The 27,257-nt window shown below is 44.8% G+C and overlaps 3 protein-coding genes across 12 annotated transcripts in view; 1 reads left to right on the top strand and 2 right to left on the bottom strand.

The window, feature by feature from the left end:
* The window catches only part of mrtfab (myocardin related transcription factor Ab), a 38,885-nt gene extending 35,260 nt beyond the window's left edge, over positions 1-3,625 (bottom strand). The window contains exons 1-2 of the mRNA XM_068583045.1: positions 3,334-3,625; positions 2,693-2,754 (exon numbers count right to left, since the gene is read on the bottom strand). The gene's annotated coding sequence lies outside the window, so the exon portion shown is untranslated. The remainder of the gene's footprint in view (positions 1-2,692; positions 2,755-3,333) is intronic.
* A 313-nt stretch (positions 3,626-3,938) lies between these two features.
* si:ch211-141o9.10 (probable endonuclease 4) lies at positions 3,939-7,990 on the bottom strand. Of its 4 annotated transcripts, none has more exons than XM_068583246.1 (8): positions 7,966-7,990; positions 6,726-6,897; positions 6,421-6,630; positions 6,082-6,264; positions 4,891-5,022; positions 4,699-4,803; positions 4,424-4,553; positions 3,939-4,187 (listed from the first exon to the last, which is right to left on the bottom strand). In XM_068583246.1, exons 2-8 carry the CDS (start codon positions 6,889-6,891, stop codon positions 4,127-4,129), a joined length of 987 nt encoding a protein of 328 aa, XP_068439347.1. In that variant the 5' UTR covers positions 6,892-6,897; positions 7,966-7,990; the 3' UTR covers positions 3,939-4,126. The 4 variants fall into 4 exon arrangements, with proteins under 4 accessions (XP_068439347.1, XP_068439345.1, XP_068439346.1 ...); XM_068583244.1 differs by lacking the exon at positions 7,966-7,990 and adding an exon at positions 7,317-7,896; XM_068583245.1 differs by lacking the exon at positions 7,966-7,990 and adding an exon at positions 7,012-7,225.
* On the top strand, positions 7,086-26,932 carry tnrc6ba (trinucleotide repeat containing adaptor 6Ba). 7 transcript variants are annotated; one of them, XM_068583237.1, is made up of 23 exons: positions 7,087-7,449; positions 9,827-9,916; positions 11,486-11,507; positions 11,752-12,195; positions 12,327-12,520; positions 12,650-15,608; positions 16,616-16,780; positions 16,978-17,177; positions 17,532-17,606; positions 17,800-18,009; positions 18,222-18,341; positions 18,555-18,680; positions 19,320-19,490; positions 20,087-20,197; positions 20,287-20,479; positions 20,666-20,833; positions 20,995-21,141; positions 21,512-21,655; positions 22,272-22,361; positions 23,071-23,304; positions 23,604-23,671; positions 23,811-23,950; positions 24,396-26,932. In XM_068583237.1, the coding sequence occupies exons 2-23, from the start codon at positions 9,860-9,862 to the stop codon at positions 25,015-25,017; spliced, it is 6,660 nt and encodes a 2,219-aa protein (XP_068439338.1). In that variant the 5' UTR covers positions 7,087-7,449; positions 9,827-9,859; the 3' UTR covers positions 25,018-26,932. The 7 variants fall into 7 exon arrangements, with proteins under 7 accessions (XP_068439334.1, XP_068439333.1, XP_068439338.1 ...); XM_068583239.1 differs by having other exon boundaries at positions 7,088-7,449; positions 23,101-23,304; XM_068583233.1 differs by having other exon boundaries at positions 7,086-7,449; positions 9,830-9,916; positions 12,327-15,608.
* Positions 26,933-27,257: the final 325 nt, after the last annotated feature.

The following is a 27,257-nucleotide window of genomic DNA, read 5'->3' as shown; positions in this document are numbered from 1 at the left end:
CTAAGCAATAACATGTCTTTAATTTTTAATTAAACGTCCAAATGTGTCAAACGTTTTGACATGTGTTGCAATGCAGTTTTACCCAGAATGTGTTAACAGTGCAGCCGTTAGGAGTGACTGCAGGGAAGAATATTGTGTTTCAGACGGGCAGGTAGGTACTTTGTAACACAAACTGGTTGAGCATGAAGGGAAACTACGGCCCAACACAAACCTGTCTGGACTTCGAATAGTCCGGAGGAAAAAGGTCAGCTGCCTTATTAAACAGAGTTTCCTGATTAAATCAGCCATCGGGGAAGAATTTGCATTTTTTAGCTTTTACAACAGTTGCTGTGGCCGCTGCTTTAGAAAGGCAAAGCTCTGTTTAAGGATTGTTTTTCTTCATTTACTTCTTAACAACCTGTGATGTCCTTACATTTAAGTTGTGTAACAACTTAATCTCAGAGCTGGAGGATTTTCCATAAAGCGAAGCTATAAAAGACGTGGATGTTTGTGTCTGTGTGTTACGTGTAGCATCTACGACACAACAAATGTCCTCAATGGGACAACTGAGCTCGAGTTTAAAGTTATAATGGGTCTTACTGTACAAACTAACTCAAGTCAAGTCACAGCGATGTAAAAACAAAGTTTGGATGTCAGGAGGAAAAAGTTCACATTTTTTTACAGCTCCTTTATGTCTGATTTACTGGCGTAAAGTCAAAGCCTGGTTATCTCCCTGTTTTCAATCACTCGTACAGAACAGGCCCAGTAACTTGGGCAGCACATTGCTCATTGTTATTTACAAAGGCAGGCATGCAGCTGGCTTGTGTGTGTCGAGCTTCCTCTGCAAATATGTGTTTTCGATTCATGCGGCTCTGTGGTTACTGCACAGCGAGGAGGAAAACAAGGAGGTAGCGTTGTCTGAGATGTCACTCTTCTTTCTCACAAACGACCAGCGCACACACGTCTGAACAGCAGCACACTAACCACATGACGGGCTACATGCACACTTGAGGCTGCTGGATTCAGGATTTCTGCATGTTTTATGTCACATTGATGGCTTGTAGGGTATCATTGAACGTTTTGATACAGGTGCAGTTTTTATTAAAAAGCTTAGTGATTATAATAGCTTTACCCGAAACAATAGGATTTAAAACAGTTTCAGATATTGTACCAACTTCACACTATTTGATACTCAATGTTACACAAAGGACAAAACTATATTGAGGTTTAAAACCCAGTCGTACTGCCCTGCGAGCTGGTTTAGGTCCCACAAGGGTTCTTCCCCAACTAACGAAAAGGTGTTAATTTGTCATTTGGATTTGAGAGGGATTTTGTATGGAATGGAGACTTTGATAGATCATTAAGATAAAATGGTGATATAAAAAAACATGACAGAAATCTATCACCCTCACCTGATATCCCTCGAGTTAAAAGCTTTGAACTGCCGTGACTGTGAGCAAATCCTCAAAGCATGCAGAAATGAATTATGTCTGCACATTTCTGCCTGATTAGAATTATTACCCCCTTAAAAATCATCACATGTCACAGATGTTAATAAACCAAAACAAGTCTAGCTGAGGGAGTCACAAGCCTTTGCAGTATGACTGAGAAAAACAAACCGGGAAACTGGTTTGGAAAGGAAAGGAAATAACATTCATTGAAATTCAGTGGCACAAAAATCCGGCATTCAATCAAGAATTAAGGGTCAGACAGCTGCAGCACAGCAAACCATTTTTGCAGAGAAATTAGGCTAGCCAGTACCTTGTCTAACACAGGATAATGCATTACCTGCAACTGCAGTGGGACATACTGTGTGCATATTAACCGTGCAAGCTACAGTGTCTTGACAGAGATAAATTGTTTTCAGGGGCTTAAGTCACACGTGATCTCTGTCTGAATGCAACACTTTCCTTTGAGATGCATATTTTCTGACTTCAGAAATTCCCTAGTCAGAATTTGATTATATTATCCCACAGGGGGAAAAGGTGTTTAGGTCCATTTCTCCAGACATGTTGACAACATAAAATCCTCAGTACAAACAACACTAACATTAGTATAATACACTATAAAGTATATTTGAAAACCAGACAATCCACTTTGAAAGCCACTTCAAGATCAAATAAGAATAAAAACCTAAGAGGCTTGTTGATTGAGGTGCATGTTGTACTGATAGTTCGAGCAATAACAGAGTTCAACTTGCTTAGATTTTATTTGGATTAGATGTTGTATTTTGTACATACATCAGAATGTATCTGTGGCTTTATATCTCTGCAGTGTATAACATGACGCCTCAATAATTTATCTAATAACAGGACTCAGGACTGTGCTGTGACCTGGATATCAGGTGTTAGAAAATGAAATCAACCATAATCACTTCCGAACAATGGTTTTCCAGAGACGCTTACTGCAAAACGCCTCATCCTTACTTTCCCCATAAGGGGCTCCTGTTCAAACATGCACAGTGCACCGTTTCGGTGCAATGCCTTTCAGTACACTCCAGCATTCCTGTCTACATGCCCCCACTAGCTTTTCAGATATGTGTTACAATTTCACAGGTAAACACAGGGGCACGTGTCCTGACAGCCACAGAAAACCCATATCAATAATTACCATACCTTTTCAGTTAGCAACAGCTGGGGTAAAGGACGTATTGTTACCCCCACCACGCCTGTCTGCAAAAGGTGGCTGAATGGGAACTTGGCTTTTTGCTTACCTGTATTACTGAATCTTGAAGGGGTGTTTTCCCATTTCAGCAGAAAGGAGCTTTGAATGGTTCTGTTGAAGAAAAATTAAGAAAGAAAATAATTTACAGAGAATACCTGATATCTGATCTCTTTCCCTGCAAAAATCATTTTCTCGATTCGGATTATGTGCATGTGCAAAAAGGCCTTCGTGGAGTAAATAAGGCTACAAAATAAAATGCGTAACGTTACTGATAATTGGGGATCGATGAATCCACGTTGCAGGAGGCCTTGCCACAGATGCCATGGGGGCAGCAGCCTACAGCTGTCAGTGTCCAAAACACAGACAGCTATGCTAGCTAAGCTATTGTTAGCTTGTCTGGGTTGGAGTTTACCTGAACAGTCTAAACCCAGGTTAAAGTGAGGCTACCATTTCAAATTGCACACAAACAACATAACGAGCGTGGAAGGTTACAACTACAAAATGATGTCTTTATTGTTGAGGATGGCTACATTTAAAAATATAATCTGCATCCTCGTTGAATGCAGACAGCCAGACACACCAAGTCAGCTAGCTAACGTTAGCATGCAATATCTGACCAGCAGTTAGCTACTCGGCTAACGTTAGCTAATGCAGTGACGTTATCTGTTTGATGCATGTATTTACGCTTACTTTTCATGGTCGCCTCTTGTGTGTTGTGTCTGTAGGGATAAACGGCGTTGGCATAACACAACCACTTCCGAATCACAAAGGAAACTTTCACCGGAAAACCCTCCTCTCCGTGGGAAGCAAAGACCCCGCTTCCTTCACCGCGCCTTCACAACCGGTTTACTAAAACTCTTTCGTAACACGAAATAACACAGCCCAGTTGTGTCTGCATTTCTCAGCCCCAATACTGTATCTAATAGAATATGTAGAGCGTTAAATTAAAAAAAGAGAACATATATGCATGCAGCACATAAAACTACACTTCCCCTGCAGTCTTTGTCTCCACCTAGTGTCAGACTAGAGTACTTCAGGAGGCGAGAGCTACAGGTTTGTAAACACTGGTTGCAACCCCTCCGTGTCTGCCCGTATTATTGCTCATCTTTCCAAAATGAATGAGTCCCTTTAATTGCATGACAGGGTATTAATAATTACACATTGAAGTGAATTGTCTTGCTTCAATGCACACTTTACTGTGTAAAGAGAGACTTTATTGCATCATTTGACATAACATTGAAGACCTTAGGTCTGTGCTGTGAGTTCTTGCTGCCCTCTATCGGCTCATTGTGAACAAGACGACTCCAAACACGTTTAATGACATCTTTAACAACACTTTTATTTAACTAATGTTAATAACAGTTCACACTGATTTACCCATCCACTTTGGTCCTTGACAAACGCAGTCCAGTTCTCTTAGCAGACGTGTGAGCCGAGGTGTGGTTCAGTTTAGCAGGACAAATTACTCAGTAAAAAGTGCAAACTATTTTTTCTCATAAAGGGAATACAGAAGTTCGATCTGCTCAGCATACTCGAAACCTGGCCTGTTGGGAAATGTAACACAAAAGTCATATTCAAAACAGACACAGTACAATGGCGTCTATAAATAATTTATTGTATTAAAAAAAAAGTATTTCATAGTCAGAACAGACAACAGTATGCAGTCTTCTCCTTTATATTCTCATTTTGTAAATAAATAATGATGTGTTGTTCAATATCAAGACCATATATATATCCATTGTTCACAACAACAGACTACTTGTCTCTGCAGTTATCTCACCGTCCAGGTGTCTCCAGTATCAGAGGGATGTTGTCCAGCCTGGGCTCATTGACGATGTCTCGGAAAGCAGAGATTCCGATGTGACCTCTACCAATGTCTTCATGGCGATCGAGGTTGCAGCCTAGTTTACCTGCAAAAAAATGAAAAACAGAAAAGACAGTGAGAGCTAACAAAGCAGAAATAGTTGATTTCATAATGGTTACAACATCTGTATGGCTCAATGAACTCAATCTGTCCCTCAATGTGATATTTGTGTGTAAAAGTCCGGGCTGTACCTTTGGAGTCATTGAGATGGAGGGCTTTAAGATAGTGGAGTCCTACTTCCTGATCAAACTCGTCAAGCATGGCCTTCACTCCTCCCTCTGCAGCCACGTCGTATCCTACCAAGGTAAGAAACAACACTTACAGTCCTAATGGAAGCTTAGATTTTGTGGGACAAAAAGATAAACATACATTTTTTATCTCACCTGCTGCGAAGGCGTGACAGGTATCCAGACACACTCCTACTCTGGTCTGGTCTCTCACTTTGTCCACGATGCTCCTTAGCTCAGAGAACTTACCGCCCAGCGTACTGCCCTGACTGCTCATGTTCTCCAACACTGACCACATGAGCAGCAAAAGAAGAAAAAAAACACTATCAGTTTGACACACCCCTTTAACTCTAATATTTATCCCCAATACACACCCAATGTGTATTAGGTGTTGTTCATTCCTGACACAAAGCCTGGGGACAGGTTACAGCGTCAGTGTTTTGCAGGCATTCCTCGGCAGTGTCTTCTTATGGTAGTAAAATATAAATCCTCTTAAATAGGGTCAAGAATATTTTAATGACCGATTTTCCTAAGGGAGAAGGGATTAACCTACCAACTGTGATTTTTGTCACATTAAATTTTAATTAGTTTGCACTTGGTTTGGCAGCTAAGTTCTCTGACTCTAATGAGATTCACAAGCCTCAATAAAACATTGTATTGCAGTAAATACAGTGAAGCTCCTAATGTTTTCTGCTGTACAAAGCCCCTAAAAGGTCTAGATTAAAGTCATTGTAATTGTGGAGGCTGTACTGTGTGTGTGTGTGTGTGTGTGTGTGTGTGTGTGTGTGTGTGTGTGTGTGTGTGTGTGTGTGTGTGTGTGTGTGTGTGTGTGTGTAGTGTTACAGTATCAGTAGGTCGGTGTCCTTTTGGTTATTTGACACTTATTTCCCTGTGCTACATCAGTTTGCAGTTAGTGCACTTACACCAGAGACTTCCCTTGGTTTACCTTACCTTCTTTCCTGGAAACTATTTTTTTAAATAATTAAACTAATTATAAGATCTTTGTTTAAGCTGGCAAGCACTGTCCGTTTTAACGGAATATGCCTTGTTGGAGTACCAGGCTTGGTAATTATGTTTTATAGTAGTCCCTTCATGAATTGCAGATGCGTCAGGTACAAACTGAGCAAAACCCATTAATTAGTAAAGTAACAGCAGTCACGGACTGACCATCATCATCATCATCATCATCATCGAACAAAGTACATTTAATCAGATGTTTTGAACATTACAAATGCACACCAAATAAATAACCTGTGGGTTGTTTCAACACCTCTGACAGTCTTAAATTGGTTTACTGCATTGCTACAGCATATCACTGACTGTGTTAATTTCATCCACAAACTCTACCTGTAACCACAGCAGGTGTTTGCTGGTGAGCGTGGTTAATGGCGCCTGCTATCTTCTCCACACACTGTTCAGTGGTGATGGAGCCCAGGGAGGAGCCAGGGTGGAAGTTGTAGAGGCTGAGGCCCAGGAGGCTGCAGCGGCTGAGCTCATCCACCAGCAGATCCTGACTCTTCTGAAACACATCTGGGAGCAACACAGCACACAAAACAGAGGACGTTGTCAGAGGAGAGGAGACATGGTTGGAAGGGTATGACAAGGGCGGGTCACTGAGTGGGAGAAAGCAAGAAAGAAAAGTCAAGGACAGAATTTGTAGAAGACATTCATCATTGTCTGACAAACCCTCTTTAGGAGATCCACAGTTCATCAAGTAGGACCCATGGGGCAGGATGTGAGCTGGGTCATACTCCTGTAGGGAACACTGCTCCCTAAACTTGGCTGCAGCTGTCTGGTCCAGTGCAGGTCTCTTCCATGACCGCTGGGAGCCTAGAAACAGTGCAAAACTGCTGCCACCCATCTCTGTGCAGGACCCCACTGCTTTCCATATCCCACCTGGAGGCATAGAAAAGAGGCACCTTCAGATGAAACGTGTGTGCGCGCGTGGGTGTTTATTACCTAAACCCGAACAAGATGGCACGAGGCTTTACCTTGAATGCTTACATGAGCTCCAATGTATTTATTATTCCCACGGTCCTTCCTCCTCCTGTGGCTCCTCTCCTCAGCCTCATTCTCCTCAGTGTCTTCTCCCTCCTTTTCTCCTCCAAATGCTTCCTCGGATTTCCTTTTCCTTGATCCTCTCTTTCTCGGACCCATTGCTTGCTATCAAGAGACAGTTGTGAGCACCGGATGTGATTATGTTAATTTCCGCGAAAAGCACTTCTGATTAAGACTGTAGTGGCCAATTTAAAATAGGCAATTGTAAAGGCTGTTAACCTAAGCGCCCTGGACAGTGGTGCAAAGTTTCCCTGTCAAAACTTTATGAAGGTCAAAATGAGTCTTTTATGCATCCCTCCCGGCAGGAGGCAGCCAGTCAGAAGGCTTCCACGCAGCTGCCACAGGCTGGCCATTGGAGACGCTTCATGCTCAGCAGCAAAATGGCCGCCCGTCAACCGACTGACTCCACAGCGCTTTGAAATTTAAATTCTTCTGCACATTAGGGTTTACACTATTACAACGTCAGTACTTAATTACAAACCAGTAGCTTAGTACGCGTGCATTTCTAATCATCTCCCACTCACTTGACTGTCCGCTCAGGCGTCGCTGTTCTTGTAGCCACGACGAATGCCTCAAAAAGCTAGAAAAAAAATCGCACTGAAGCACTTTAGCTAAGCTAGCTAGCCCGCGAGCTTTTCTTCATATGTGATTCCAGAGGTGAGTAACGTGAGCTGGAGGTGTGCGTGGTCAGTCACATCGCAGTTAGATTTCATATTTGTAATGCATGCAAAATGACTGCAACATACTTGTCAATGAAATGCCACAATACGTGCTCGCCGAGCTACCACCGTTAGCACGGCTAGCTACTTGTAGCTTCTGTCAGTCGGTAATTTAGCTCACTGAGCTAACGGTCGATAGCTTTGGGCTAGCCGTGTTTGTGGTTGTGGATGTGCGGCGCAAGGACCGCTGTGTACACAGAGCAAATCAACATTAGTTAACACAAGTTAACGTCCCGTTGGTTGCGCGCGTTAACTTTAACTCGATGGTTAACGTGCGTGCTGCTCGGTGTCTGCGTATTTTACAAGTATGAACAGAAACCACTCCTTAATGTTGGCCATCGACGAGACGTTTCACCAGCAGCTGCTGTTTAACTTGTAGCACACAGTGTACACACACACACTTCTAAGTAGAGGGATGACGGCGGTTCAGTGTAGCCCCGGCGGTTTTAATTACCCGTATCTTTTATTGTTGGTGAACACTTTAACATGTTTAGCTCCGCTGCTCCAATGCTGTATATGGTTAGCTAGCTTAATGCGGATGAGCTTGTGATACCGTTGACAGGACAACGCAGGTACGGACACATGAGTGAGCTGGTGTCGTGCAACGTTACATTCTTGATTTATTTTTTTTTTTGTTAGTGGTGGCTGGACAGAGCTGGATTAATAACTTAATGTCCAGGTCTGTCTTTCCGGCGCGCCAGGCCTGAGGTCAGAAAGGCTTCAGGAAGGATGTCGACCAAGGGATCCTGCCTGTTGAAAGTGTTGTGGCACTAAGCAGAAACGAAACCAACTAAAAATAGACACCGTCAGGGCCTACTGCTCTTACTAAAGTGTTTGCATTTAAGAGCTGGAAAATGGATAAACTGACTGTTTTCAACATGACGGGATTTTGGTTATTGCTAATGTATTGTAGTATGCTGGTGTATTCAATTTGTGCGTTTCTTGCATCACATTACAGTGTCAATATAGTTAAAGTAACAGTGACTATCATTACCTATTTAGCTATCAATTATGTTTTTTTCTTTCGGGGGAAGCAATATGTGTCAATGTAGAGGTATCTAACTAAAATGTTTAGTTATTTGCATAACTATGTTGTTCTATTGAGGATCTTAATGACAGGGCATTAGTTGGCATTCTTGTATTGCACACATATGTTGTCTTGCAGTTGTTAAAGGGATAATGTGCCAGCTTTTTACGTGGATGTCTTATCAGTACTGATAGCAGATGTAGTCCACAGAAGAAATACATTACCCAGTGCGTGCTATATCGACTGAATAAGCTGATCCCTCCTGCTGCAGAGCCGTACAGGCTGTGCCTACGTGTACCAGGATGCATTGCCCGCAAGTGACATTTTGCTTTGTCTGACGAATAACAAAGGTCTAGAGTACACCTTTGTCCTAGTGAAGAGGACAACTTTCATGCATAGCAATGCGCACACACAGCTCGTTCTCACTGGGTTGTCATTGGCGTTGGCATCCAACAGAAACTGCCCACGCTGACATTCATTACAGCAGAATTATTCCACTTCTGTTGTGTCGCAGAGCAAGTCGGTGTTTGCTCTCGGCAGCTCATATTCTGGTGGTTCCCTACCGACCATACCCTTCCCGCAGCAGCTACAGCCTCTAGCGGCCTCTCTTCGGCTGAATACGATAAATATCCAAGTCAGCCAAAACACTATATGTAAACTGTACAACAGATTTTGTGCCCCAGAGACAGAGTTTTCACATTATATGCCTAACATAGTTAGGTAGAGATAAAGTTGAAAATCAGCAAATCCTCTCTTTAACGAGTAATCTGGAAGATTTGCACACACTCCATTTTAAAAACAATTAGAAGTGTGGGTCCAAAACCTCTGGTTGGTCACTTATTGTTATTGTTGCCATAGCCGTATGCAGACTCACTCAGTTGGCTACAAGATGAGTTGGCTGACTATCAATCAAGCCCCTTGTAAACTGTCTAAATTGGTTGAACCTACCAGCGTGATCAGCTTACAGCATTATGCATGCGTATGATGGGGATAATTACTGTTCGTTGCTCACTTGTCCAACAGTATTCTTAGCTCTAGCACCTGATGGCTGATTCATCCGATCAAGCATGCAGTCCAATGCTGCTCACACACATGAATGGAGGCTCGCATGGCCTCCATCCACAGTGCAACTGTTCCTGATTCTTGCTGCAGTCAACATTGTCATAGGTCAATGCTTTTTAACTGCGATTTACTTTACAGTAAAGAGCAAGTGGCACTTGGGAATTAAAAAATGGTAAACACGTGACAACATTTTAAAATATCTTTTTATTTTGTTTTGTTTTTTCAGAAGAAAGGAGTATCAGGACAGGAGCAGTAGTTCATGGAAGACAAGAAAAGGAAAAAAGACGACAAAAGGAAAAGGGAAGCCTCTCAGAAGGTGAGCATGTTCACATTTTACTCGCAAGATCCTTCTTCTGGGTTGGACATCATTGAACAAACAGATGGCAGCACCGTGTTGAACAATAGTTAGACATTTTTGTTGAAAGTGCGATTTCTGCTTATTTGCAGTTGTCTAATGTTTGTGAAAATGTAGGATTATACTGTTAATGCGCAAACTTCATGTTTTCCCAAAAACAGCTGTACTTCTTATGAGTTAACATTCGCATCAAAAGTTTGTGATTCCATAGAACTCATGAAATAACTTTCATTGGATGTTAATATTAGAGATTGACCTTTCAGTAGGTTGATTGTTTGGAGCAGAAAAGGGCAGATGGTTAATGAATTAAACATCTTGATAATAGATACATTTGGATATTTTCATCAGAAGTTGACCATGTGTGTTTGGAGCCTCTATGCACGTCTTAGCTTGTCTGATGGCGGCTGCTTACCCTTCGGCCACTACGGGGCTCAATTCCATGATGGCAGAGGTTTGATCGATAAAGCGGACCGGATAGGAGCTCAAGTTTTTATTTGGTGACACATATTATTGTTAAACCATTGCTGTTTCAGTAAAATGTGATGTCCTTAAAGGAGTTTTAACATTCTAAACATGAATGAAGCAGCAAACAACTATTGCTTTGTTAAGATATAGTGGAGTAATGTCTATCTGAGCAGAGAATGAAATTTTTCCCTCTTTTGTGTGTTGTTATTCCAGTGTCTCAATGCTTTGTTGACATAGCCAGGCTGGCCACACAAGGTTTTAGTGCGATCGGTGCGTGTGAGCGTGACCCACTGGTTAGCTTACGGTGGTTGCACCGTGCTGCTTTCATATGGAGGTCAAAGCTGATAACACCGGCCTGACCAACATCATTGTCACGGAAGCATAGCACCTAACCCCCAGTTTCCCCTCAGGTGAACACTATTTGCTCTGTCAGCACTTTCGCCGGTTAGCTAGTGCTGTAAGCAGCGATAGTTCTGAGCTGCTCATCGTTGACATGTTAAGAGCTGTTAAGTGCTTTCCCAATCTCGGATCATGCTTATTTGAAGTGTGCCACGCACAGATATGAGACTCCACTGTCCCACTGATTGAATTCTTATCCAATTATATGTTGGTTTTGACAACATGTTCATGATATGTATTCATTATTGTCGCATGTTATATCACCATTCAAATGGTTGTCAATTGGATGTGGTACTTCTCAAAGGGATGTTTTAGTTTTTTTTCTTTTCTCTTAGAAAACAAGTTTGCATTGAGCTCCATACTGAAGTTTTAGTTTGTTTTGTGATTATAAAATAGTACTAATCAAATCACGAGTTAACAATAATTTTGGAAATTACGTCTGTCCGAGTTACAAGACCACCAGAAGATCAGGCACTCCAAACTGTTTTCTTTATCCAACCACAATCACAGATTTGCTCCTGTAAACCCATGTTGTCTCTTGTTTTTGTCATTTTGTTGAACTGCAGTTTTACATAGAAATGATTGACAACAAAATAATGTCTCAAGTTGACCTCAAAATGCTTTAAACGAAAGAAGCAACTGATGTGTTTTTTCTCATCATTTTAGGTCACCGAACAAAAAAACAAAGGTAAGCATTCAGGTGATTGATATGTTCACTTATCTATGGTTTGATTTTTTTTTTTGTCCAATTTGTGTGTTTTTTTTTGTTCGAAACACCATTCATCTGCCACTGCAGATTTTAATGTAGAATAACCGATCCGTGTTAACCAATCATTATACTAAATGGTGCACTGTTCTAACAAGATCTACATGAATAACTTATTCTCAATTTCACCGTATCCATTTCTTGCTCTGCCTTGCTCTTCCTGCAGTGCCAGACTTGACCAAGCCGGTGTCTGCTCAGTCTCCTGCCACTCAGAGCAGCTCTGCCTCCCCCAGCCCTGGACCCACCCCCTCTGCCTCCCCATCCCCAGCCACCTTGGGCCCTGGCAGTGCTGCCTCCCCGTCACAGGGCGGCAACAATGCCAAGCGCCTGGCGGTGGCCAACGGACAGCCAACCTCCACCACCATTTCTTCCTCCACCGCTGGCGGCCCCGGTGCTGCTGGAAACGGCAGTACAAGTAGCGGAGGCGGAGCCCAAGCGCCTCAGCAGCAACCGCGCTACATGCCGAGAGAAGTGCCACCGCGTTTCCGCTGCCAGCAGGACCATAAAGTGCTACTGAAGAGGGGTCAGCCGCCACTGTCCTCCATGCTGCTGGGAGGTGGAGGGGGAAGCGGAGGGGATGGCCCCAATGCAAACATGGCTGCTGTCTCGGGTAAATTTCTAGGTTGCTGTAGGTCACATTTAGAATCGGTCCATTTTATGTATCGATTAAATGGAAGATACTTTCTGTAACGTTCCCCTTTGACCCCTAAAGTTTCTCTCTTGCGGGATTTGTCTTTTCAGATTCTGGTGCAGCTGCCTCATCCTCATTGGCCCTCACCTCATCATCAGTTGCTGCTTCTACTACTACTTCTAATTATGCAAATTCCATGTGGGGGGCAAGCTCAGGCAGCCAGGTCTCCTCTCAGGGCAGGGAGAAGGTGATCGTTGATGGCAACGACCTGGAGGAATGGCCTAGCATCGCTGGCAGTGAAGGGGTAGGAGCTTCTTTCACTGGGGCTGGAGGGGGCAGCAGCAACAACGGAATTCCTGTGAACAGCATTAGTGCCTCTGGCAACCAATCCTCACCCACTTCCTCGTTCTCTTTGCCCAATGAATGTATGCAGTCGTCCAACGGTGTGGCGTGGGGGACGGCTGCCTCCCAGGGTCATCTTGGAGGAGGGAATGCAGTAGCTGCAGCTGGGCCTCTGCTACAACAGCCCTCCTCACTTTCCAAAGCCTCCGCTGTGCCAGGGAGCCATGATGCCAGTGGCCCCGTTGACGGCAGCAGTGGGATTCCAGGTGCCAACTTCAATCCAAATGCCAACCCTTCGGCCTGGCCTGCCCTAGTGCAGCAGGATGGGCCCGTTGCTGCAGGGGAAGGAGGTCCGTCTTCCTTCCATCACCAGGGCCCTGGAGGGTCTTTATCTGCCAACAACTCTGCTTCCCTGAGCCTGGCGTTGGGAGGCGGGGCAGTCGGGGTGCTGGGCGGTCACCCACCTATATCTGTGAATCAATCAAGCACCCATCAGCGGCAACTTCACCAAATGCAATCCAGAGACAGAGAGATGGGAGGGGGGAAGTGGGACAGCGAATCAGCGGGACCAAAAATTGTAGGCGGGGACGGGATTGGTGCAGGAATGGACCGTGGTGTTGGAGGAAGCGAGATGAGTGTGGGAGACCACAGCCTTGCCTCCTCATGGAGAGGCCAGTCTTCTTACTCTGCAGCTAACTCCAAAATTGGTGCCTCGAGGACTGATGGATGGGAGGCAGGAGGAGGTGGCACAGGGGGATTCGGAGCTGCTGAAGGAGATAATGGGACATCGGGTTGGGGGTATCAGAGTTCCACTAGTGGGGTTAGTGCTTGGGGCAGTGCTGGAACTGAGGGAAACAGTAGTCAAACCTCCGGGGTATCTCAGGGAGGGTGGGGGTCATCAGGAGTAGGAGGAGAGAGAGGAGTTTCTGGTGGTGATTGGGGTGGGAGCTCCACTGGTATTGGTGGAGCTAATCCAGGAGGTGAGGGAATTGGTGGAGCATGCAGCAGTAACAGCAGCAGTAGTGGGGGCAGCACAGCTGGCAATCCCCCTGCCACCTCCTCCTCTTCCTCAACAGCCACCACTATGACCAGAGCTTGGGACAATCACAAGGGGGAGAATGAAACAGGGGAATGGGGTGGAGGAGTAGAACTACAGGGAGCACAGGGAGGATCTTCATCGAGTGGTGGAAATTCCAGAAATGGGGGCGGGCCTAACAGTAGACACAGTCATCCTCCCCAACCTGAACCTAATGCTGAAGCTGCCTTAGAAAACCTGCTCAGCCGGTCTGATCTGGACCCGAGGGTCCTGTCCAACACTGGCTGGGGCCAAACACAGATCCGACAAAACACGTCCTGGGACTTTGAAGAACGTGGAGGACAGAGTAAGGGTAGATCATCATCAGCTACATCAAAACACACATCTTCTCTTGGTGGCTCCTCTCAGTATTCTGGTGGACCCAGGACTCTAATCACTGATCCTATGAGTCCAGGGGTCAATCCCTCCCTGCTTCCATCTGCTGGGTCCTCCGGAGAGGGCTGGGAGAGCAGCAGCAACAGTAGCAGTAGTGGGGCCTCTCTGTCTGGGAGAGCCCCGCCAACTTCAGGCCACAACATGAGAAATCTTGGCGTCTCACAATCTGGGCCAGTGACCACAACGGGCCCCGGCGTGGGGTCAGGGGTAATGCCAGGACATACCCAGCAGGGTAAGGCTACAGGCTGGGGTGGAGGAGGGATGGGCGTTGGGGATGCCCAGCAGGCCAAGGGCTGGGGAAATGAGGAATGGAGAGACAGTAGTAGTGGTGGTAGTAGTAGAGGAGGAAATGGAGGAGGATGGGGTGATCCTGGGCAACAGGGTGACTCAGTGAGTGGAGGCTGGGGAGGAAACAAGGAGGAGAAAGCGGCAGGGGGGTGGAAAGAAATGGGAGGGAATGGAGGAGGCAGTGGGTGGGGATCAGGCCAGAAGGCTGGGGCAGGTAGGGACTGGGGAGAGCAACAGTCCAAATCAAGTAGCGGAGGAGGTGGAGGTGGAGGAGGGGGATGGGAGGATGACAGGAAGAATGGAGGAAACTCAGGTGGGGATTCAGGTTGGGGGAGCTGGGATGATGGTGCTCCTCGGAGAACCTGGGGAGCAGGTGGCACAGGGGGAGGAGGGAATGGAGGGGGGGTGGGTGTCGTTGGGGGTATGGGCTCTAAACCCCATCAAAATTGGAGTGGAGGAAACAAAATGCACCAGATGCCAAACAGCCAGCCGGGTTCCATCACAGGCCCGCAGGCACAACTGCAACAGCAACAATCACAGCCCCGCAATCAGCATCCACAACGACAGCCAGCGTTGGACCAAGGGGCTATGCAAGGGGTCGGGGGGAGGAAACCCATCTCTCAAGCCCAGAATCAGAACCAAAGCTCAGGCTGGACCTCAGGGCCCATTCCTGGTAGCTCCGGAGGAGGTGGAAGTGGATCTGAACAAAGCGGCTGGGAGGAACCCTCACCTCAGTCTATAAGCAGAAAGAACGAGATAGATGATGGAACATCAGCATGGGGAGACCCAACCCATTACAGCTACAAGCCAGTCAACCTGTGGGATAAGAAAAGCGCCCCTGCTGGACAGCAGTCACATGACCAGCAGCCACATGCTCAGGCTCAAGCTCAAGCTCAAGCTCAAGCTCAAGCTCAAGCTAAGCAGCAGCAGCAGCAGCAGCAACAACAACAACAACAACAACAGCAACAACAGCAGCAGCAGCAGCAGCAACAACAGCAGCAACAACAACAACAACAACAACAACAACAGCAGCAGCAGCAACAACAGCAGCAGCAGCAGCAGCAGCAACAGCAACAGCAACAACAGCAGCAACAGCAACAACAACAACAACAACAACAACAACAACAACAACAACAACAGCAGCAGCAACAACAACAACAACAACAACAACAACAGCAGCAGCAGCAGGCGGCGCCTCCAATCCAGCAGCAGCCTGGCAGACAAGCTGCAGCGCTTGGAGGTAACAGAGACTTCAACACTGGTCATGGACCTGGGAAAACTCCAGCTATAGGTAAGACTCCACAAACTTTGATTTTAAAGTTGTCATGAGTGAATTGAATTTAGTGGTGTTTTTTTATTCTTTTAATTGGGAAAAGGTGATAATGTGTTTAACATATTTATATTTTACACACTTTCAGAAAAACTTAAATATTAATTAAAACCTTCAACTCGCATTATGAGCTACTTTAATGATTAAGATGAATTGATCATAGATATTAGATACAGAGTTTACAATAGCATTTGGACATATGCTTGAGAACTGCAGTTGATCCAGTGGTAACTGTACTGCAGGGAGATTAGAAAGCATTGATTACCTACACAATGTGATACGATTGCTGAAATAAGAAAACAATCCCATTGCTCAGTGTAATCTTCTGACGGTGGCATAAACAGAAATGTAATTCACAAACTACATGCATTCACACATGTTGGGTTACCTGTAAGGCTGAATGTGCAACAGTAGTTCCCCATTTAAAGGTCATCTGTAAATTGGGAGTTTACTCCTGAATCAACTGGCTGTTTAACATCTTATGAAGTTAAAGCATTTTGACGAATGTCTCATCAGTTGTTTTTTATTCAAAATTACCCTTCTACCACTCCTGCTTTTACAGGAAAGGTTGATCTGCTGTTGATAGTTTAGCATGGAGGTTTAGCAAAACAAAATGACAACTAAGAGACCGTTTTCCAGCCGCTTGCTAACAGCAGACATCCACAACACTGCTTCTGTGCTCCACCGGAGTACAGTCAGTGAATGTTCCCTGGGTAATATTGTGACTGTAGAACAGATGCTTTGATTTTAGATCGATGTGCCAGACGACACCAAGTCAGTAACGCATCAAAAAAAGTACATCTGAGGAAGAGTATTGCAATAGGTGTTTCCTAATCAATTTCAAACTCTTTTGCATGTGCCTTCAGTCCAGATGTTGCACTCAAATTGAGAGAAACAATTGTGTCCTCAGTCAAAGATGTTCTACCAAGTTGCTCCAGCTGAACTTGTGTTGTCTGTGTGTGCTGTAGGTCCATCAGGTTGGGGTGGTACTTCTCCAACTAGTCCTTCAATAGACAATGGCACAGCAGCTTGGGGAAAGACTACTGAGGCACCTACTGGTTGGGGAGACCCTGACGATGCTGGAGGGAAGACAGCGGGCTGGGGCAACCCTCCTCCCAACCCCATCAAATCTGGTTAGAAAATAAAGACCAAAGCATTTGAATTGAATCACAGTTGTTATTTGCAGGATACTCATACAGTTTTATTTTGAGGATTGTGTTGGTTGTACCAGGTTAACCTAGAGATACGTGATGCACTGCATTTGAAACATTGGCATGCCTAATAGTCCGCTAGTCGAAAACATACAAATTGTGACTCTTTTCTCCTGCAGGTTCAAAGTCTATGCAAGATGGCTGGGGGGATAAAGAGGGCTCTGTGGCTGCCTCGCGTCACTCAAGCTGGGAGGATGATGAGGAGGGAGGCGGCGGCATGTGGAACAGCCCTGGCTCCCAGGGAAGCAGCTCGTCTTGGGGACAAGGAAGCAATGGAGGCTGGGGGCAGAGCCACCCTGGGAAGAAACCCTCCAACAAGGTGGGTGGCGAAAATAGATCTTGATGAAAGGAAAGCTAAAAAAAAATCTGATTTATTCAAAAGACAAAGGCGCGACGAAGGTCCTGCCAACCTCATGTCTGTCAATATTAATTTAAGGCATGGTTTAGTTTTTAGAATTATGTTGAATTAAAGCACAAATGTATTTTATAACTATTCAGAATTTAGTTAAGTTAAATATACTTAGTTTAATTAATCCTGTGAAAGTTGGAGACTGCTTTCTTCTGATTTTGTAAATAATGTTTTTGCATTCATCCAAATAATATGTTCTCTGTTAAATCCCTCGTAGAACTTGAACGTGAAATCATATCTGCTCGCTTTGTATTTTTCTCTCAGGGTCCACTGAAAGTTGGCGGAGGAGACTCGTGGATGAGCCCCATCAACAAACAGTTTTCTCACATGGGGCTAATGGTAAGACAAAACATGCTTTAGCATTTTACCCATGAACCCGAGTGTTATTGCACAAGGGAAATGTCAAAACTTTCCTCCTTTCAGATGCTTTGTTTTGTAGCCTCCCCACAAACCTTCAAGCCGAACTGTTAAGACGCTTAGCAGGTTGTGTTTTTCCAACATGATGATGATGGCGGCCTGTTTTGCTCGACAGAATGACGATCCCAGTAGTCCAAACATGGACCTGGCTCCGGGTTCTCTCCAGGAGAAGAAGATGGATGTGGAGAAAAGAGGCATGGGGATGGGGATGAATGATTACAATGGGGACATAAGGAAGGGAGGAAGAGGAGGAGCAGGCATGGCTTATCGTCCACCTGGTTCCAAAGAGGCAGCACCTGGGGATGCCGGGTCCTACTACGACAAGGTAAGGTCTCACTGCCACCGTCGCAGTCTTTGTTCTCTGTTTTTCTCTTGTCTAGATAACGTTTGTCCTTTCTTACTATTCTTTGTATCCTCTTGTGATTCTACCTGTTTCTTCTTCGTCTGCCCCGTTCCTCCCTGTCTCATTCTTCCCCTACCCTCTGCCCTCCTTCACCACCACTCAAATTGGTCTTCCATTGGCTGTCACTGTGACAGACCTTGCCTTTGACCAATCAGGATTGGTGCCTTGGGGAGGAGGGTCCTAGCTCCCTGTACTCACCACCCACTATCTACAAGCCCCATTCCCTCTTCAACCACAATATTCCCTTTAGACAAGTAAGATAACCGCGTCTCTTGTTTCTGTCCTGCCATTTTTTTTTAATACCCAGTTCCTGAACTTTTTTCTTTTTTTCTACGTTTTTGAAGGATAATGATACAACTATCCCCCCAAATTGTCCTCCAGGCTGTCATGTTCTGTGTATGTTTTTCATGTATATGTCTTCATTGTTGTGGGTCCTCTAAGGTTTCATTTTAAAACTACACTCACAGGGCGGTCACAGTATCTTTGGCAGTAGTGGAGGGATGGCTCAGTCAAGACATCAGCCAACTGTCCCACCCATAAACCCGTCCCCAGGGATACGAGCGCAAGTGCCTCATCAGTTCCTGTCACCTCAGGTACAAATACTTTTGCTTTTATTCTGTTGTCAATATTCTTCCCAGCTGTCTACATACTTCACACCTTTTTATCTGATCAATAATCAATGAAATAAGTTTAAGTCATTTTCATAATAATAACAATGTCCAGGGCAGTTGTTGTTATTATGAGCTCGTAATTCCTAATTTGTGGGAAAGTAAAACGGTGACATTGATTTTGTAGCTCCATGCACTTCACATATATTAATTTTAGAGGTGAAAACTAGCAGTGAAGCAATGGTGAAGAAACCATTCTTTATTATAATTGGCTGCATTGGAGGAGATACACAGTGTATCCAGAGGGGGGGGGGGGGGGGGGGGTCTTTGTGCTGTGAACTTTCTGACATCATGTGTAATTGTCTGACTCTCATGTCCATCTCCATACTCTCTCTTCAGGAAGACTTTGATCATGCTTCTTTAAAGAACACAAAGTAAAACGTCTTTTCCAGGAATAGACTCAATTTAATTCTCTCATTTGGGGTCGAGGCACTCGTTAACAACCGTTAATGAGAACAAGAAGGCGAATCGATGTGAATCGGCATGAGGCAGTATACTAACACGGTTGCTAGTGGCTACGGCACCAAAGCGTTTCTGTGGTAACAGGTGTGTGTCTGCCTCCAGGTGCCAGGCTCCGTGCTGAAGCAGATGCCCCCTCCCAGTGGGAGCGTGGGGGGTGTTGGCGGCGTGGGAGGAGTGGCAGGAGTCGGGGGAGGTGTGTTCCCTCCACAGCTGTCCCCCCAGCATATTGCCATGCTCAGCAGCATCTACCCGCCTCACATCCAGTTTCAGTTGGTGAGAAGCAGCACTATTTATCTTCAGGGTTTCATCACAGGTCGGCTTAGTTTGGAAATGTATGAAGAAAAGATGTGATCATTTCTCAGTCCTGTTTGTGTGTCTGTCTGTCTGTGCCCATATGGTAAAGTCAACAAATTGTGATTTATATATTTTTTTCCTTCTTTTTTCTCCTGCATTTCTAATAGCTGATGCTGAATTACTCACTAAAATTCATTAACATTCATGAAATCAAACCAAGCAATTAGATGAAAAATATGTTATCTGGAAATTTAACCTGTGTAGGAACCCTGTCGCCATAAAATGTCGTGAAACATTATTGTAGATCACACGTATTTCAAACATTTTACAAGACTCTGTGATACAAATGTGTTTTTAGGACACAAATCTTTGCTACAGCTCAAACTCACTGCTCAAATATGTATGTGACGAATACAATACTAGTGGAGCCCTAAAAATATCTTTCAGTCTTCATAGTTTATCAAGTGCAAACTTGCAAATTGTTGTGCAGAGGGCTTTTTTGTCTCTGTTGCAGTCTCATTCTCATTCCTCCTCACTCTCTCAATCTGTTTTTTGTTTTGTCTGTGTTCGTTCAGGCTTGTCAGCTCCTCCTACAGCAGCAGCAGCCGCAGCAACAGCAGCAGCAACTACTGCAAAACCAGAGGAAGTTCCCACCGAATGTGCGGCAGCAGGCTGACCCTCAACAGGTACACATGAATACAACAAATCACTCACTCTTTAGGCACTTCTTTACTTCCTCCTCCCAGCTGCTGACTCTTGTTTTTTGTTGTGTCAGCTGGCCAGGATCATGGCAGTGCTCCAGCAGCAGAGGCAGCAGCAGCAGGTCGGGGGTTTAGGCGGCAGCTCCAAGCTTTCCCCTTCCCACCATGGCGGAGGTCCCAAACTGCTCGGGGCTGATTCCATGCCTCATCCAGGCCTGGTGGGATCTGTGGCTGACATGCACCAGAAAGCTCTTGGACCATATTCCGGTGAGTGACGCACTACTTTTCCCAGAGATCACAGATTAAGCCACAATCAGTATTGCACTGTGAAATATGTCGTACTTCCAGTTTTCTGTTGAGGAATTTGGCATGCTATTTTCATGTAGCACAAGAAGTTTCCTAACAACATAACTGTTAAACAATGTCTCCCTCTGTTTTCTATGTGTCTGGCAGGATTTGGATCCGGGGTAAACCTCCCAGGTCTGGATCTGGGCGGCTCTGTGGTGGGCGGTTCTGGGGGCATGAAGGACCTCGGGATTCAGCAGTCCCGCTTCAAATGGATGATGGAAGGACACTCTTCTCCAGACACCTCCTCACCTGATAACGCATTCCACAAAAACGGTGAGATGTTTTTATTTATTCATACTCTTTGTTTTTTGATAAGATGTGAAATGGCAGCTTCTTTTGATGAGATAAAATGTGACTTCACATCTTATCTCAAGGTGATTAGCCGCCCCCATCTGGTGTTCAGCGACTTAACGACCATTATCACCACCTTCCAGGTCCTGTCACCCCCATGAAGATGCCGGGGGGCTCGCCCTACTCCCAGTACGACATGATGGTTGGGGACGGGCTGGGAGACAACTGGCATCGCACCCCTGGCAACAAGATGGGTACCAAGCCTCCCACCACGCCCAGCTGGCCCCCTGGTCAGTGACAACTTATAGTTTCAGTGATAACTCTGGGTGGACTCTTTAGAGAGTGCGCCGGTATGAATTTGAATATAGTCTGCTGACCGGTAGAGCAGAGAGATGCACCAATCATCTGGTTTTCAGCTGATCTGCCAGTCTTTTCCAGATTTCCGATATTTACACACAGACACACACCAATATACTGTGATATTAACTTTAGGCCATGCCACGCAGCCATAGTGATAACCTGAGCTAGTTTTAAATGAGACATAAAGGAGAAGAGATGCATTTCTTTTACTATCCAGGTGAATAACTATTTGGGAACGTGTTCTCCTCCACCTTTTTAAACACTGCTTTAAAAAAGACCGCATGTGCGTTTCCTCTTCAGAGTTCCAGCCCGGTGTGCCCTGGAAGGGAATCGACCGCGTCCACCCTGATTCCGACCCCTACATGACCCCAGGGAGCATGATGGGAAATTCAGTGTCCCCCAACCTCAATGATACCGAGCACCAGTTGTTACAAGACAATACAGGCAAGCATTGAACAGCTCTGCTGCCTCATTATTCTAACCATAAGATGTGGGGTGACATCATATGTAGCGGTTGGTTATTTTACCTTCCTTATTTTATAACTTCTTTCCCTTTTTTTTCGGTTATCGTATAGTTACGTGTGTTAACTTTGCAGAGAGATTAAAGGGAAAGTTCACCACAAAACAAAATACATATTGTTCTCTCTATCCGTAGTGCTTTTTTAAATCTAGTTGACAATTATTGTAGCTATCAGCCTTCTGATGTCTGCGTTCTCTCTAATATAATGGTGTTAGATGTAAACAGGCTTGTAGTGCTCAAAACGCCTTTATAATACATTTAAAAATCTCAATAGCAATGTTTCTAACCATAAATCATGACCAGGTTACTCAATAATCCACAGACCTTGTTGGAAGCAGTTTAATTTAGGAACTATTTTCTTTCTCCCAAACATCAAACAACTATTGGCTAAATAAGTTGTTTATAAAAAAGACAATAAAAGACATAAACACGTCTTGTTGATGTTTATGGAGTCTGTTTTTTTATTTTTTATAGTTTTTTATAGTCATTTTTTTAAGAGTGAATGACTAATGCAGTTGGTCAATGCTGTTTTATTTGCAGATTCCACCCCTCCCCTCAACACCTTGCTGCCTTCACCTGGTGCCTGGCCCTACAGTGCCTCAGACCCCCTCAACAATGCACACAACTCAGGTAACCACACACACACTCGCAGCATCTCATCTCTGGGCTGGTGTGTTGCTTTGTCTGGATTTCTGAGTAGAGCTGAAATGACTAATCAATCAATTGGATTACTCAAATTACTTGGGGAGCTAATCCCATTGATTATTTTAAAGTCTTTTTTTCAAATGGAAGAAAATGCTGCAGTTCTTTTTAACTTGGTGGTCAGAAATTTGTGGTTTTTTATTTTTTTTTACAATGAATTGAGAAAATACTCACCAGATTTATTGGTAATGAAAAAAAATGTTAGTTGCAGCCCTATTTCTGGTAGTCCCTCACATATTCTGTTTTGTGATAATTTAGTGTACATGACTCAATGATGAGTCACAACTTAAATGTGAGTTTTATTTGACAGCTCAGCTATTTCATAACAATAACTTCACCAAAGTGGTGCTTCTTATTTTGCAGTTAAAACTGCACCACATGCACTGCTCCATAATGTGCTTCAACAAGCTGGAGAGTTGTAATGCTGGTATTATTATGAGTGATAAAGGTTATTTAATGACGTTACATCCCAACAATCTTGAAATTGTGAGCGGTCTTGACCTTTTAACTTATACTTGTCTTATTGCTTTCTCTGTCTCATCTTTGTCCTAACCATTGAAAGTTCTACTTGATTTCAATGCTGTTATTGTTTCATATTGGTATTATAATCAGAAGTGTGTTTATACAACCCCTCCAGAGCCTCATTCACTTCTCTGTAACGCTGCAGCAAAGTACACAGACTACAAGACCAGCTGGCCCCCAGAGCCCATCGGACACAAATCCTGGAAAGCTACCCGTGGCAGCAGCATGAGCCAGCTGTCCCGTCCGCCTCCAGGACTAGCCAGTCAAAAGCAGCCATCGCCTTCCCCTTGGTCTGGCGGAGCCCCTCGATTGGCTGGCCGGGGCTGGGGCGGCGGCTCTAGCACCACTGGTAATGCTCCGTGACACTTCTCGTGTTTTGCAACCAAAGTTTGGCCCTTTTTTATCACCAAGAGCTTGTAGAAACATTAATCTAAGTTGATAACGACTGTCTCTGATTGCTGAGATACAACACAGTGCTCTTTGATCTAAAGAGTCCGCTTATCTTTGGAAGTGTGGCCAATCCTCAGTGGAAGCAACAGGGAAAGATATTTATCGTTTGTCACTTTTGAGAAGCCGACTGTGATTGTGTTTATGGGGAATGTGGAAAACTCTCTCACATTTAGTTTTCCCTGTTGGCTCTCTTTGCAGCCTCAACCTGGAGTGATGGCAGCTCTCGGGAAAGCTGCTGGTTGGTGCTCAGCAACCTCACACCACAGGTGACACACGGACACACAAAAAAACAAATGTTTAAACAAGCACACAGTGATTCCCGATGGAAGCGCTGTTCGTATTTCATACATCAAACATCACTCTTCCATTTACGTTCTCCATTGTCTATCTTGCATATTCCTGCAGATTGATGGCTCCACTCTGAGGACCATCTGCATGCAGCACGGCCCACTGCTGACCTTTCACCTTGGCCTGACCCAGGGCACCGCTCTGATTCGCTACGGCTCCAAACAGGAGGCTGCCAAGGCCCAGAGCGCACTCCACATGTAAGACTGTCGTTTTGATAGCATACTTTGAATATCACTCGCATGTTTGTGGCTAAAGGGTCACTTTTACACTCGGAGCGCCCTTAGAGGTAAATTGAGTTACCTTGAGACAGAACCAGGCTGTTTTTATGCAAAGCTAAGCTTTCATACTTACCATGCAGGTACAAGAGTGGTATTGATCTTCTCATCTAACATTCACTGAGAAAATGACTCGCTGTTGTTCACTGGTGCACCATTAGTATGTGGGCATGGTATGAGGCATCTTGTTACTGATAACCTCAGTCAATTCAAGCTTGTTCCAAAATTTAGATTGTCTTCATCATCACTAAAAAAAAATTGGCCAATATTAAATAATTAGAATGAAAACTACCACAGGGAAACAATAATATGTAAACATTTTAACACTGCTTTTAAGAGTCACTCACGGACCTTCTGTTTATACCAGGTGTGTTCTGGGTAATACCACCATCTTGGCGGAGTTCGTGAGCGAGGAGGATGTGGCTCGCTACATTGCACATTCCCAGGCAGGAGGAGCAGGGAGCGGAGGAACCACAGCCGGCTCTGCAGGCTCCGGGCCGACAGCCTCCTCCGCAGTGGGGTCCAACAGTAACGGAGGGAGCTGCGACCGAGGCGGAGGCGGAGCAGGTGGCAGCGGAGGAGGAGGAGGAGGAGGAGGAGTAGGAGGAGGAGGAGGAGGAGGAGGAGGAGCAGGAGGAGGAGTAGTAGAAGGAGGCTCCACGGCTGGAGGAGCAGGAAATGGAGGAGCCGGGCCTTCCAGCTCCGGGTGGCAGAGTCTGGACAGCACAGGCAGCTCATCGGACCAGTCTGCCGCCCAGGGGCCCGGGCTGGGCATCTTTGCCCAGTGGAGCACCAATGGGACCGTGGTGGGCGGGGCCGGCGGCGTGGAGGCCGGAAGGCAGGGTTTGTGGGGGGGGATGGGCGGGATGGGCGGGCCGGGGTACTCCAGCAGTAGCCTCTGGGGTTCCCCGTCACTCGAGGATCGTCACCAAATGGGCAGCCCCGCCTCACTGCTGCCCGGGGACCTGCTGGGCGGGGGGGCCGACTGAAACACACACACACACACACACACACACACACGCACACACGCACACGCATATTTTACACCCAAGTTGTAATACACATGTCATAATCTATTTATTTACATATAGAGATGACATGAATTAAAGCTCCGTTGGTCACCCAACATGCAGTACATGCACACATTATTTTCACACATACACATTAAACCGCTTAACTTTAAATGAAGACGACAGTAAAACTTGAACCGGGTGAAAAGGTGAAATCCATTAAACTCTTTAGGACTCATCTGGATAGCTCTTTGTCTTTTTACTCCAAATCCCACCACCTGCATTCAGAGACCCGATCACTCAGGCATGCACTGTAGACAGGCTCAGCCAGAGTCGTACATGTCGACAAGTTTAGCTATTGCTGTTTTTAGTGTGCCACAATTTATTTTCTTTTGTATTGCTATTTAATGGTCGAATCTCAAAATTCAGACTTGCAGACTGAGCCCTCATAGACCTGGCTGGCGTACTTCTAAGTTCTCATGTTGGAAGCTTCACAGCGAGAAAGGATCTGGAGTTTGTCTAAAACGGGGACGGCGCCACACTACTGAGTCAAATGGACGATCGGCAACCTTTGAGATCTGCAGAAGGAGAGCGTTTTTAGTCGGTACCGGCACCGCTACCTTGGTGGAAATATGCCATCAACATGGGACCCAGGGTAAAAGAAAAAAAAAAAAAGAAAAATCAAAACCGAAACAACATTAGCCAAACTTGCACTATATGCCTCTGGGTTTGTTGATGACAAATCCTCCAAAAATCCCTCCATTCTTTTTGAAACGGCCTCAACACAACCACACAGACCGTACAGGACGACCTAATGTTACAACAGCAGTGGCCTTGGCTAACAACCAGCGGCCGCACGCCCGCCATGTCAGCAGCCTTCACACCTTCTCATCAGTTACACACTGCTCTTATATTTGACAAGCAAAATTGTATCTCCTTGTTGATGTATGTCGGTTGTTTATCATTTGTTTGTTTTAAAAGAAAAGAGAAATGTGTGAAACTTTGTGGAAATTCAGAGATGTCCTTTTTTTTCCCTTCAAAACACTGACCTCGCTATTGTATTTTTTCTTACTCGAGAAATCAAGTTGGTTATTATATATTGTCATGACGTTAATGATGACTATGATCACTTATTTACTCGCTGTACAAGGTGCCCTCCTGCCTGCCTGTGTGTGCATGAAAGGAGTGATGACAGTATGGCCGACTGGAGGAGGATGTGATGAAGATATTAATGACGATGATATCGGGAGTGTCTGTGTTATTGCTACAATGTTGAATGTTTTTTTTTTTTTCCTTGTCCATGAGAGATTCATGAGAAATGTTTTTTTTGTGTGTGTGCGTGTGCGTGTGCTTGCTTTTGAACACTTATCTGCTCCAGTCAGGGAAGTGAAACGATGTTAATCTGACAGCTTATATTTGAGAGAACGGGTGTGTTTGTGGACATGTGTTTGCGTGCTTGACTGTCTGGATATTGTAATAGCTCAAAAGTTTTAAAAAAACATTGGCACTATTGCATTATTACACTATTGCATATGTCTCTTAAGTTGTGTTTTTTTAGCAGCATTTTTTCCCGTCTGTATTTTATTTTATTTTTGCCAAATGCAATAACAGAATATTTAGTTTTTAAGACGAAGCAACCAACTGAAGGCATTTCTATTAAAAATGCCAAATCCTACCATACCAAGCTGAGCTGGAACAGTGTTTTACAGACACGTTAAAGACATTACCTGTTATGTTTTACTGTTTGTTTCTTTTTGTTATGTATCAATCTAAATTAAGTCAGTCCTTATTATCACTCCTGTTCAGGATGTTTTCATTTATTTCAGATGTTACAAAAAAGAAGAGGAAATTAATTTAAAGCAGAAAAGAACAAGATAATAAAGGTTGAATTGAAGTCTGTGGTGGTTTGTTTGATGTGTGCGGCCGGTGGTCGTTAACAGTGGACTACATTCAGGATGGCAGGTATCCACACACCTCGCTGTCTCGGGTTAAAAGACAACACGCTTACGAGTTTGCGTGTTATTTCTGTGCCGTGGGACTCTGGCATCAATAGCATCGCCTCCCAATGCGTCATCGGGCCGGACGCCGTGAGGGAATCAGTGACTTGGTTGACTAAAGTGTGTTTCTTGCGCCCCAAAATATAGATTTAAAATCCCCCCTATACTTGTTAACAAGTACTAGAAAAAGTTTGAATAAGTAAACGCTGCACAACTCCTGAA

Source organism: Clinocottus analis, unplaced genomic scaffold (genome assembly GCF_023055335.1).
Source record: "Clinocottus analis isolate CAN_PGR_092001 unplaced genomic scaffold, fCliAna1.0.p SCAF_19, whole genome shotgun sequence".
NCBI lineage: Eukaryota > Metazoa > Chordata > Actinopteri > Perciformes > Cottidae > Clinocottus > Clinocottus analis.
Note: the sequence above shows the minus strand (reverse complement) of the source record. Positions and strands in the feature narration are given on the sequence as shown.